The sequence below is a fragment of the Sinocyclocheilus anshuiensis genome, unplaced genomic scaffold, assembly GCF_001515605.1.
Source record: "Sinocyclocheilus anshuiensis isolate Anshui unplaced genomic scaffold, SAMN03320099.WGS_v1.1 scaffold199, whole genome shotgun sequence".
NCBI classification, from domain to species: domain Eukaryota; kingdom Metazoa; phylum Chordata; class Actinopteri; order Cypriniformes; family Cyprinidae; genus Sinocyclocheilus; species Sinocyclocheilus anshuiensis.
Genome location: NW_015552582.1, coordinates 369,675 through 383,989, shown reverse-complemented (window position 1 = coordinate 383,989; position 14,315 = coordinate 369,675). Strand labels below are relative to the sequence as shown.

The window sequence follows — 14,315 nt, the reverse complement described above, 5'->3', positions numbered from 1 at the left end:
GAATGAATGCTGCAAATGAATTAATTAAATAATGGACGGATGGATGGACAGGTAAAATAATGGATGGTTCAATGAATGGAGGGATGCCAGACTTTAAGGACTAATAACAGAATATATATTCTAGAGTACAGAGTTATATAACTGGGGAAGAACTGCTAGAATACACTCCTGTGAAATATATTAAAAGTCCAGGCGCTTTACATAATTATGCATAACTGCATAACTAGTTTAAAATGACTTCAAAATGATCTTCTGAGATTCAAGGTGCTGTTTCAGCAAATATAGATTGTCCTGTCAAGCCATGAACACTTGAACAGTATGTACTAGACAAAGAGAAAGACAATGAAGGAGAGACCTACAGAAATCACTTAATCTTTAACTCTTAAAATAGAGATATGAAGCATACTGCTTTCAGGATGTCATAAATCAAACTCTATAGCCTGTTATTGACAGATCAGTGAGCTGTGTGATTGGCTAACCTGCAGGAGGAGTCTCTCAAAGGCAAGGCAGGCATCCCAGCACGGGAGGGCGGGATGACGGAGAGCTTGAGCAGCAGCCAGTCCCAGCTGTAGGACCCCACTGTGACTTTCCAGAGCCCCCCAACTGTCCCGAAACAACTGCACATATGAACAAAGCTGTTCGGCTGTAACCCGCCCTGAGAAAGAGAGAGAAACATAAGCATCTTATTTAAGCTGTCTTGATTCAACAGTTACATAAAACAACATTCTGTCATTCTGAATTCAGTGTTTACCTTCGATTGTTTTTTGGTGTCACTGTCAAACAAAACTTCAAAGACTGTTTGAACTCCAGAAAAAAAAAAGTACTTCAGTCCCCATCAATGCAAATACACAAATTTACTGGGCACACACACACACACACACACACACTGTGGTAAAGGAGAGAAAACACACAAGTCATCCTGCAGAACAGTCTCTTCAATGTGTTATAAACTCCCAAATGCTTGACACTACAGCTAACCATAGTATTATTACTAAGAAGTAACTCAACATATCTCAACGTACGTGTACAAGTTTATTTGCGAATGTATGCGCATTATGTAGTACTAAGTAAAACCATGTTTAACTATGTGAAACTTCAGTGAGTATATAGGGATGCCCAAATTGTGAAGGAATCATTCATTTGAAACAGTTAATTTTCATGATTTTCTCAAACGGATTCACAACTAAAGCACAAAATGCCTCAGGAGAAACTCTGGGAACTTTTTACTCTGGGAGTAAATACTTCAAAAATTAAATTAAATTAAATATAAAATAAAAAATAAAATCAGTGAATCGTTCTTTTGAACCAGTTCAAATGAACTGATACACTAGAACGGTTTGATCTTCCTAATGCTATTCAAAGTAAGAGTTTAGTGAGTTTTACTTAAACAGAATACTACATAAACAGGTGCACTGTGGGAGGTAGGGGAGAGAATTTTTATCTTCATAAAATGACCACTGCATGGCTTGCTGGTGCATTTGAACAGCAGTGTGTTCAAATGCACCACCAAACCACGTAGTGGTCATTTTAAACCACAACACGCAAGCTTCAGTTCCTCCATGTGTGTTGAGACTGAGTGTTTGGAAGAATGATGGATCTAAAGGGCACACTGCTTGGTAACTTCATGTATGAGATACAAGCCAATAATATAAGTGTATGTGTGATTTAGGCTGATGTTTCTCTCACTCAAAGTGTTTGTATTTGGTCAGACTCTACTAAGCTCATTTATTACATTGGCATGTTTCAGCCAAGAACACTACAACACAGAAACACATCCTCACTGACCCTGGAGTTCCCTAAAGGGGGCTTGCAAAGACAGGAAGAGATGGTGAGAGGGAAAGAAAGGGATTTCATGTAGTCCAGCACTTTACTCCATATTGGCCTCTTTAACCAGTTGGTTACCCTTTTAGCTGATAAACATAACTTTGCTTTTAAATTAACACATTTTTCCACATCTAATTTGTTTGATCCAATACAAAAAAATTATAAACAACTGTACAATTTCTGTACAATTACATCATATTATAATTCATGCTCAAATTTCTGAAGATAAAAGATTCAAATGCACAAAAATAAGGAAAATAAGGGGTGGGTGGAGGCGGGGAGCATTTCAAGGCATTGAGGAGGTCTGAGGGACGCAGAGAGTCTGAGGGTGAGGGGTTCACATTAACTCATAAAGCCACATCGCTATGTTGATGCTATGAACCAGCACCAGATGTGGGAGTATATCTTGTGCACCAATGCAGCCAATGTTTGCTTTAGTCCAGCCAAATGCACATACACACACAAAAGAGACAGAAAGAGCACAAACAGAATGAAAGTTGGCTTAAAAATGACTAGAAGAAGACACGCATCCAACAGTAACAATCAGGCAGACATCCAGAGGGCGGTTACGCGATAGAAGATTGAGAATGAATCATTGGCAGGCTGAGTACAGAGCCATGTGGTTCCCCATGAAGGTCATTTTCTTAAGATGACAGATTCACAAGATGATTCCAACCCCATTACAGCCCAAATTTCACAAACATACCATTCACTAGTATTTTGTAGCCATGTCTCTTGAGAAACACTTTCTGCATATTTTATTTAAAACGAGAAAGCAATGAAATCACAAATGTTAGTAAGGCATCAGGGAGTAGAATTAGGACATGGACACCAGACTACATTCTTGCAGATAAAAGTCAAACTCCAGTTAGGGTTGAGGAGGAAAACTGACCTGCAAAACTGCAGTAAAATCTGGATGTGCAAGTCTGGAGATGGTTTAGTTTATGGCACTATAACCTTGTCCAACTACTGCAAACTAATTGGCTAAAAATCTCTGTTGGGCAGAGAGCAGATGCATATGAAAACTGTTTGACAACTGGCAAAACGAAAAGACAGTCGAGCTACTCCAAAAAGGCAGAACCACTAACCCATAAAGCCTTTTTCTCAATAATGAACATTTCGCCAACTCATTTGTATGGAATGAATCAGGGAAAATGTAGTCCTCTGATGTCTATGGCCACATTCCTTGGGTGGTTGGGTTAGGGAAAATGGTGGCACTGTCTAGAAAGACGAGTCGGATTTTGCCAGCTCACAAAATAATGCTGAGAAAATGGATTTTGTTCCAGAAATATCCAAAGACTGAAAAGGGCTATTATAGATTGAGTCAGCTTTAGAAAGCTCTAACAAAATACCCAAGAATCACTCAGCATAATTTGTCGGGCACAGCTTCACCAGGAAAAAAGAGAGAGAGAGTGAGCTCCAAGCAGACCAAAAGCTGGAAGAGAAATAAGAGAGACACGGAGCACTAACCATCACATGACCATGAAACAAGGGCTGAACATACATAAACACACACAGGGAAGCAATGGCCCACAGTATGTACATGCAGACAAGCAAACTCAGATTCACACAGCAAAAAGAAGACCACCTAACTTCACATACACGCAAAAATGAAGACCACCAGAGCACATACTCATATTTTATGACAGCCCATCAGAATAATGCATCTGATGCTACAAGATGAAGCAAAACAAAATCTATAACAGCTGTGACTGCATTGCAAAGAAAAATACAGTGTGTGTGTATGTGTGTGTGCAACTTGTTCTGTTTGATACGCAGTATGATTGTTCTGGCACTGTAAAAGTTCTGTTGGCTTGAAGATCAGGAAATAACTGATCCAGTGAGAAAGATTGGCTGAAGTTTCTGTACTGTAAGAGTGCGTGTGCTTTAGAAGAACAGCCCTGTGTGTTGTTGAATCAGAACTGTTTAGCAATACAAACCCTCTGGCATCATATTATTCTCTTACTCTCCTAAACAAACACACATTGACAGATGTGCATGTTGTCACATTAACCAGAAGGGCACTTGCTTTATAGGATTTGACAGTTAAATTTGCAAACAAACACACAGAAACAGCAAAAAGGGTTGGTCTTGTTTGCATATTTAAGAACATAACTGAGATGACCTGCAATGAGTGTGTGAGTCAGTTTAGAGGTTACGGTCCAATGAACTGTCCCCCGTTATTTAGGGTGTGTATGCTTTTGCTAGATGTTCAGATTCAACTAATTGCATGCTGGTTGACAAATGAAAACTGTTCAAATGTTGCACTAAACTATACTAAAACTATTCAACTAAACCAAAACTGGTTGAAAGCTGTTGCACTAATACTGCTGAACTAAATTAACTAAAATTGGTAGGATAAAAATGTATAACTAAAACCGTTGATCTAAACTAAATCAAATCTGGTGGAAAACAACTGTTGGACTAAACTGCTGAACTAAAGAAACCAGGCTCGGTCAGGGGGCCAGTTCTGCTCTGACAAAATAAACCAAGATATTTTATTTAACAGAACGTGGGAAATAATCAAACAAAGGCTTCGGGAGGGGAAAAGGCCAAAACAATAAACAAAAAAAAAAAAAAGGTATGCTTACTAGATTTAAGAAATAACTTACAAACAAAAAAAAAAAAAAAAAAAAAAAGTTGTTACTGTACACTAAACACTGTTGTTGAACTATACTAACTTTAACTGATGAATGTTACACTAAAATTGTTAAACTAAACTAACTAAAATAGTTGAAAACTGTAAAACTAAGTCAGCTATAAAAGTGTTCGATTACAACAAATCTGCTGAAAAACTTTTACACTAAAATTGTTGAACTAAACTAAAACTGTAGAAAATCAGTAAAACTAAAACTGTTAGACTAAAAATGTTAAAAGTAAAAATGGTCAAGATAAAACTGTCCAGCTAAACTAAAACAACCACTGCAGAAACAGACAAACAAACCTTTAGTTTTTCCACTGAAGTCTTTTACTCTACTCTTCAACTCTAACACACTATTCCCACTGATTATAGTTATTGTGTCTGTGTGTATTTAAGAGCTCTGTGAATGTCTTACATGCCTGAGTATTTTTACCCCTCATTTCAGACTCTATTGCTTATGAACAGCAGAGCACCTCTAGAACATGTGTGTGTGAGCATGTGATCCCAACATGAGGTTCATATTTCAGTGACCACATGGGTGTTCTGCCCATCTGTAGTACTGCTTGCAGTCTGAAGGAGGTGCTGTGGGTCTTTGACTAGAAACCACTGAATCTCACTGGCCCCATCTCGTTCTTTTTCCTTTTCTTCTTTTTCTGTCTTTAACAGTGAATCTCTCTCTCTATTGTTCACTATGTTTGTCACAGCTATTGATGTAAAATCTTTAGAAAAAGTTTTTGAATATATACACCTTTGTCTTGTTACACAGTATTCTGTAGCATCGCACAGGTGGATTCCCACTCTTTCGGAATCAATAATACTGTGGTGTTCTGGGTATTTTTAATGTCGGTAGGGAACAGGTCCTCAATGTCTCATGTAGTACGTGTATGCCTATCAACTTTAAATGTGGGCGTGGCCTTACCTAGACTCATTTTGATTGGCAGGTTCTCTTTGCTGGCTGCCTCGACCAGTTGCCTCCTCACTTCCATCACTGCCTCCTTTTGCTTAGCAACCAGCATTGTCTCCCATAGCAACCGTGCAGTGGCAGATCTGTGGAAAACAGGCCAGGTAATAAGGGTTCACTCTCACATAACCCATAAATGCAAGAGCTAGAAGAGAAACGACTTTAGAACAACAAAACAAAAACATTTAAATCAGACGTTAATAATGTATTATACATAACACTCATGTTGCAAAAGAGCTGCAAAAGAGTTGACCAAAAGAGGGTTGCCCAAAGAACAAGATCATCTTTCACAACAGAGATTCTCTATCCTGGATGACAAAGAGCTTAGAATATCAAAAAATTTCAACTAAATGTAAAACAAAATAAAACTTAATACAAAAAAACAAAACAAAAAAAAAACAATGAATGTGTCGAAGGATGTGTAACTAAAAGTTACTCCAACAGAGTTTCATTCACTGATAAAACATTTAAAAAATCCACAGATTGAATCTTTATTTTCCATCAAATGACTGTGGGTTAACCTGGATTAAGTTTTTTGCTCTAGGGCAGGGTTTCCGCGAACCCCCGTGGGGTTGAAGCTGATGAAAAGCTAACAATGAATTAAATCTTCATTATCATGTAGAATGAAAATATATATTAATAAAAATGAAAATAAATAAAGCCAAGCAACATAAAACTAAAATAAAAAAGATTAAGTATTTAATGTATTTACCGACATGTGACCATTAACCATGAATCAGAGAACTGTGAACACGCGAATGTGTTGTTAAGAACATATTTTTCATCAAAAAGGTGCAGCTGAGGAATTTTTATTTTATTTTATTATTTTTTTGTGGTTTGGTAGCCTTTTGGTTAGCATGCAGATCTTTAACCGCTGTACAAGCTATTTTGGCTGTACATGATGAAGACCATTCACACAGTGACAGGACACATTATTGCACTCTAAAACAGCTATACAACATAATGAAACAGAATGAAGGGGGTCTCGAGACCCATGAGTAAAAGTAGAACTACTTTTAACTTGACATGGCATCTTAAAAATGTGGCACCCAAGAAGCAATCACATCACAACAGCCAAAGACATCTATTAAGCACGTGTTTACATAGAACAACAATTAAAAAACTGTAGATTGACACAAGAACATGTCCTTAGTCTTTCTGTCTTGCTCAGTTGACTATTTATAATTTTCAATCTCCTACCCATCCATCAGTAATAAACTGCTCTATCTTAAGTAACTGTACAATAATTTTTCAGCAAGGGTTTCTTAAATGATCTCCTCTTCTGACGTGCTAATGAGGCATCATCATTCTGTTCTTCATCACTGGCTCCTCCTCTTCCTGTCTTTAATCATCTCCTGGATTGTGTGTGCGTGTGTGTTCCGGCTTATGTGCTGCTTGTCATATGAATCAAGTAGTGGAAACTTCACACAAACTCTTGATGAGAGAATTGACAGAATAAAATGAAATTGCGGGGGGTGGACAACCTGAGAAACACATCATGTAAATGAGCAGAATTTTGGGGAAAGGACAAGAGGAGAAGAAGAAGGGTAAAAGACTGAGAAAGTGAGGGTGTAGGACACGAAACAAAGGACAAAAAATCTGAACGAGGAAGAGGGGAGACACATGAGGGTGAGCAACGGAGGGTGGGGGTGTTTTACTGACACTGAAACCAAATGTTAAACCTGCTCTGTTTTTCTTTTGCTCTTTTTGCTTTTCCTCTCTCCCTCTGTCTATTGCTCTCGCTCTCTCTAACAGTTGCCATGTGTTGGATCTCAGCTGTAATGTGTTCCAGACAGAGTTTTGGCAGTGCTAGAGAGAGGCCTGACTCCATTACTCCAAAAACGAGACAAAAAAGAGGGGGAACAAAAATGAGGAGGACAAAAGCCTACATAATAAACATGGGGCTTGTTGTTCTAAAGCGCAGACTTCTGTCGGGAATTACGAGTGGAGGTACAGCATAAAAACATGGCAGATAACGCAAGAACGCAAACTGGCTCAGTAATCTGGAGATATGTGAAATGTGACCAAAAAAAGATGGAAAATTGGAGAAAAATAAGATCACATGATGGGCTGGTCACACTTCCTTGCCGATTCTTGTGAAAGCAGAAAAAAAACATTAAATTTTTTTTAACAGACTGTAAAAGCAAGGAACGCTGAACCCATTGTGTTTTAAGATTACACTAGATTAGGCACCACAAAAGTAACCTAAAACAACAGGCGTGAATATAATGAAGGTGTACACTACCAGTCAAAAGTCAAAACACACTTGAGTGAATTTATGTTTCCCATGATCTTAAAAACCTTTCCTTCTGAATCTCATGCTTAAATGCTTAAAATTAGTTTAAGCAAATAAAATAAAATATTAAATGAGTTTTATATATATATAATAAAATAAGAAAACAAACAGAAAAAAAAAACTAATTCATGAATTGCACTGGCAAGTGAAGGAAAAGCAGTCAACAAATGTCCAACAAGTGCTTCAAAAGCCAAACTATAAGACAGTTTTGACATTTTCTGGTCAATATACACAATTCCCATACTTCAATGTTGTGTAAATTCATAGTTTGGATGTGGAAAATAGCATGCGAATGACTAGGTTTTGAGTGGTAGTATATACTGGCATCTTAAAGAGATCTTTAATGGCCCAGTAGATGTTCGGCAAGTACAAATCTTTAAAACCCGATCAAGTATGTTACATGCTTGTGGGTAGGTACTGTGTCCGGCGCAATGATGCTGAACTGACTTTGCATGTTGTAAACAGATGCACACATAGTCAGCGTAGTTTACATGCCAGAGTTAAGACTGGACCCTCTCTGTGTGCATGTGTATGACAACTCGGCGTGTATTCCAGGAAGACGAGGGGTCCGCTTGGAATGTTTGGAGGGGCAACATGGTTCCAATTTACCCCAAAACCTTCCCCCTTCTTTACTCCACTCCTCTCCTGCAGTGTTCCCCAGGCTCGATGTCCTAACAAGGGGGTTCAGTGAGTTTGTATATGAGCGTTTGTGCTACATTAGTACTCTAACCTATGGAGGGCACTGTTGGTCTGCAAAGACAAAATATTTATTACCCATTCCCACCACAACCTATTTGTGCTGTGTGTGTGGTAGGGGAAGTTCAGGGTTCCTGGAAACACATGACTGAGCACTTAAGAATGGACTTCAAATGACTAAGTGTGCCTGAATGCCTTAAAATCGGTCTTTATACATGCACAGATTAAATTGCATCCAAAATGGTTCTAAAATGTGATTAGCAATAATTAGTTGCCATTTCTCAATAACATTTCGGGTGTGTCATAATGTAACATGCACTTGAAATAAAATCCCAAAACAATACGGAGCTAATGTTACACCCGCAGTTTTACACAGATGTGATATTATTATGCCATAATCGTTGTGACGGACAGATTGATTTAGTAGACAGTGATTAAGTCTGTGTTTATCAACAACAGGAAACAAACAACCCCCACTCGTTAGCAGCATTCAATCCAGGTCAGTTATTCTTCAATTACGCCCACTTCCAGGACTAATGACACTATGCACACATATGCATGCGCACACAAGCAGACCTGGCAGACGCTCCACTGGAGAGGTGAGTGTATTTTCCGTGCTCATTACAATCTGTAACGGCACTCTGAGAGAAATAAACAAAACTAAAATAAGAAACAAAAGCAAGCAGAATCCTTGATTCATCATCAGAGAAACAACAAGAGCACACATACAGTCCAGGTTTTTTTCCTGTCAGGATTTGATAAAGAAAAGAGCAAAGGAGTGCAAAAAGTTTCTAAATCTGAAAAGTATCTCCAAAGCGAGCCTGCCATTTCACTTCAAAGACAAATTTCATCCATATCTTAAAGAGATTGGAGAATGACTGTTAGGTAAGCGTCATTTGGAGAAGTATGGGAGATGGCAAACAAAGAGACTTTAATAAATTGGGTTGTTTCTAGCCTTTAGATCCATAGAGAATGAGATTATGTAATTGGTGGTTTTCATTGATAACTGCAGCTAAATATTTTATCTTTTGGCTTGGTTTTATGTATGGTTTTAACAGGTATTTTAGTAAGCCCTGTGTGATCTAGCCATAAAACTGCTTCTCTGTTGCAGTTACCATTCAGGTCTCCAATTATTTTAGTGTGATATAACGGTTTTATATAAATAAGCAGTTTCATATATTGTGCACACTACCATTTAAAAGTTTGGGGTCAGGAAGATTTTTTTATGTAGTCTCTAGGCTGCATTTACTTCATCAAAAATAGAGTCAAAAACAGTAGTTTTATTACAATTTAAAAGAACTTTCTTTTTTTGTTTTTTTTGCTATTCTTATACATTTTAAAATGTCATTTATTTCAGTGATGGCAAAGCTGAATTTTCAGCAGCCATTACTCCAGCCTCCAGTGTTACATGATCCTTCAGAAATCATTCTAATTTGCTGATTTACTGCTTATTATATATATATATATATTTATTTGAAATAGAAATCTTTTGTAACATTGTAAATGTCTTTACTGTCACTTTTGAACAATTTAATGCATCCTTGCTGAGAAAAAGTATCAATTTCTTATAAACCTCTTATAACTTCCTGACCCTAAAATTTTAATGTAACAAAAAGATATCCATATATACATAAATGTAAAGAGTAACTATATTCACCCTTTGACTGGTGTGTTGAATGGTTCAATTAATTTTACAGACATTTTAGTGGCTATCATCTCCCTCCATAAAGATAAGCATCATTCTGCTAAAATCTTTAAGATAAAAACGCAACACACATAAAAGCAACATCCTGTTACATAATCTAAAAAAGACAAATCTCTCTTATCTGTGGCTCATTTTGTTTCATGTGAGACTCCCTGAGCGGAAGATAAATCCCAGAGAGCAGACACTAATCTTTACACAGAAGAGAAGAGAAGAGAAGAGAAGAGAAGAGAAGAGAAGAGAAGAGAAGAGAAGAGAAGAGAAGAGAAGAGAAGAGAAGAGAAGAGAAGAGAAGAGAAGAGAAGAGAAGAGAAGAGAAGAGAAGAGAAGAGAAGAGAAGAGAAGAGAAGAGAAGAGAAGAGAAGAGAAGAGAAGAGAAGAGAAGAGAAGAGAAGAGAAGAGAAGAAGAGACAAAATGAAGAGGAGAGAAGAGACAAAATGAGACAACAGGAGCAGAGAAGAGGAGAAGAGCTGAGAAAAAAGATGAGGAGATAAACCAAGATGAGAAGAAATGAGAAGAGGAGACACAAGATGAGAAGACACAAACTGAGATGAGAAGGAGAAGAGAGGGGAGAAAAGATGAGGTCACACAAACTAAGATGAGAAGAGGAGAGACAAGATGAGAAGACACAAAGTGAGATGAGAAGGAGATGAGCTGCAGATTAGATAAGGAGGAGAAGAGAGGAGAAAAAAATATGAGGAGGCACAAACCGAGATGAGAAGAAATAAGAAGAGGAGAGACAAGACGAGGAGACACAAACTGAGATGAGTGGTGGGGTGAGAAGGAGATGAGGTGGGATATGAAGTGAGACAAGCAGAGGTGAGATGAGACAAGATAAAATTAAATGAGATGAGAAGAGACAGGTTGAGATGAGATACAGAAAAAAAGCTCTACATTTTTAAACATGTTGCAAAAGCTATACAGACATTTCTATAAGTCATAGTCATGTGTGGGCCTGAAGTGTGCCTGACACCATATTCTGATTTAACAATCCACCTGTCAATCAGAGACAGGAAACTAGTGGGAGGGATATAGCAGGGGCTAAAGCGAGAGTAAACAATATGATCTGTCAACAAAGACTCAAGTACTCAATGCTAAGCATGACAAATGTGACAAATGACAAAGTCAATCTTTTTAGCCGCCAGTGAAATAGTGTGTGATATGTGTGTCTTCTCTCTAGTGTTGTTTTCTCACAGTGCAGTGTGGTCCATTTCTCCACCCTCCACACACACACTACCACTTTCATGGTGATATCCTGAGCAGCTCTAGTACAACATACAGGTTTAATGCTGGCTGGACAAGGCGCACAGTTGGGTAGACGGTAGTAAAACATAGGGTAGAAGTATGGAGGTTGTGTCAAATACCCTTACATAAGCAAGGCATAGTTGAAGTGTCCCACACACACACAAAATCAAAGCAAGCCCTCTACTGCAGTGCCAAGAACAACCTATTACACCAGCCTGACTGGAACACACCTGACCACACACATACACACAATCATCCAGTCCAAAAACAGATTCTTGGCCAATTGCTATTGTCTATTTGTATTACTGGAGTGGGAAATAGAGAAGTTAGACAGGTTGGTTGATGTTGCAGTAGAGCAGAGCGTGAAAAACAGACCTCCTTTAGCTAACCAAATGTGAAGTCCTGAAATCTGATTTAACCAAAATTTCACACACAGCACAATCCATTGCAGACTGCATATACTACCATTTCGAAGAACATAAATTCATGTCTTTCGTGAAGTATTTCAAACCCAACCTACCAAAACACCAGACATGGCTTTCATTACAAAGATGCTCAGATTTCTCCCACAACCACACTAAAAACACAGAGAGATCTGGAAGTTTCTCCAGTCAGACCTGAATAGGCACAGTGTACAACCAGACTGTTATTAAAAGTCGGGGTTCACACAGGCAAGGAAGAGGAAGTCTCCTATCAGCAGCCCGCGCCTGTCGCGCTCAAGACGGCCGCCTGAAATGACCACCCATAACAACACTAAATCCAGCGACCCTGAAACAGATCCTACAATTACAAAGGGAAACACCATACAATAAAGAGTGCAAAATTAGCCAGACAGCCCACAAGTAGGATCTTAAAATAAAACCATTCATAAATATTTTTCAGAGCCTATAGATATAGCTGGGCTAGAATAACACAATGTAGCCAATTATGTTCACCTGAGCTGACAAGAACAATGCCAATATCAGCACTGAAGGGCTGGGACACAAAAACCCAGTCAGAACCTATTATTATTAGTGGTGTTTGCTAAGGCAAACATCCCTATTAGTATTGCTCACTCACTAGGGTTACAGGCTGAACAGACTTCTGTTCAAAATAATGTGTGTTCTACATAAGAAAAAAGCAACCCAGGCTCAGTGGACAAATTTGCCTGTGCTATTTTTGCTTAGTTCTACAAGTCTGATCTCTTTTATTGTAACTTATGTTTCACTGGATGTATACCAGAGTGCTGCATATCACAACACAAGTGCATTGCTGCACCAGGTGAGTTACCAAGCAGGTTTACTAAATCAGAAAAGTCATACATATAGTGCTGGTTATGTAACATAAATGTCAAAATGTATTTTGAGGTCATAGTATTGTGCAAGGATCCACGCAAAAGTCTTCAATAATAATCAATAATTTGCCCCATAATCAAAATTTGTGTGAAAACGAATGAAGATTGCTGCTGTTTTATTGACACTAGTGTTAATTTCAGATGGAATATCTATGCATACAGTAAAATGCATGTAAAGATATGTTTTTGGAGTTCTGCTAACGTAGAGGGTAAAATATCCTTTTAAAGTTTAGCGTGTAACTCACCCTGTACCGTTTGTGCTGCAGACCTGAATGATTAATCAAATATAGTGCAGGGTTTTGAGGTGTGCTATTTTCTATTTTTAAGGATTAGACTTACAATTTACACCTGGTGGGTGATAAAACAGGCAAAAAAAGTCCAATAGACTTATCTCAAGGCATGATTATCAAAGAGACTTGTACACAAGGAGTTTGCTCTATTGATTTTGGCCTGTAAGCAAACACCCCAGACATCCTAGCAAATAAACAAAAATGCTTAAAAAACACTTTACAGGCTTAAAAATAAAGGCTACTATTCAACTAAAAGCCAAAAGAACCTGTTCAAAAACATTTTATTCTGCAGTTCTTTAGAAAACCCCTCATAATGTAATCTAGCAAGAAGTATGTTTACATGCCCAGTTTTAATCCAGCTACTGCAGGTTTTTGTACTCAAACTACAGTCTTCATCTGTCTTTCCACGTATACATTAGATAATGCCATATTGAATATTTAAAGGTTTAAATACACTCTGTGTGCCATCTCTGTCTTTTGAAATGTGGTGCACAAAGCAGGGACCAACTGTAGACTGATTAAAATGTATACATGCTGGACGAAGCTGAGCTATAATTACATTATTCAGAACTGTTAGTCCAACATCACAAAAACCGGACTGGTAAAATTTCAGTCTGACATTTGTGACCCTGGACCACAAATCCAGTTTTAAGTTACTGGGGTATATTTGTAGCAATAGCCAAAAATACATTGTATGGGTCAAAATGATCGATTTTTCTTTTATGCCAAAAATCATTAGGATATTAAGTAAAGATCATGTTCCATGAAGATATTTTGTAAATTTACTACCGTAAATATGTCAAAACTTCATTTTTGATTAGTAATATGCATTGCTAAGGACTTTATTTGGACAACTTTAAAAGCGATTTTCTCAATATTTTGATTTTTTTTGCACCCTCAGATTCCAGATTTTCAAATAGTTGCATCTCGGCCAAATATTGCCCTATCATAACAAACCAAATATCAATGGAAAGCTTATTTATTCAGCTTTCAGAAAAAAAAAGTGTCTCACACGTCTCAGGGGGGTGAACAAAGACCTCCTGTAGCGAATCGATGTGTTTTTGTAAGAAAAATATCCATATTTAAAACATAATAATCATTTTAATGTAGCTTGAGCCAACAGTTGTACACTGGAAGCAGTTCTGGGGGAATAACGTATGAGTTCAGCGTTGCGCATGCACCGCTCAGAAGTGACGAATGTGGAAGCGCAGGGGAGAGATCAAAACAAAACACCGGTCACTTATTAGAAGGACAAAACGAGGATTTGTAAAGAAGAATGTCGGAGGATTTCGATATAAGCCAAGAGGAGACTGGTTTTCCTTTGCT

At 37.9% G+C, this 14,315-nt stretch overlaps 1 protein-coding gene across 1 annotated transcript in view; it reads right to left on the bottom strand.

Moving 5' to 3' along the window:
* Positions 1 to 14,315, bottom strand: part of LOC107665395 (sec1 family domain-containing protein 2-like) — a 123,233-nt gene that overhangs the window by 98,915 nt on the left and 10,003 nt on the right. The window contains exons 3-4 of the mRNA XM_016456269.1: positions 5,385 to 5,512; positions 480 to 655 (exon numbers count right to left, since the gene is read on the bottom strand). Coding sequence (XP_016311755.1) covers positions 480 to 655; positions 5,385 to 5,512 — 304 coding nt within the window. The remainder of the gene's footprint in view (positions 1 to 479; positions 656 to 5,384; positions 5,513 to 14,315) is intronic.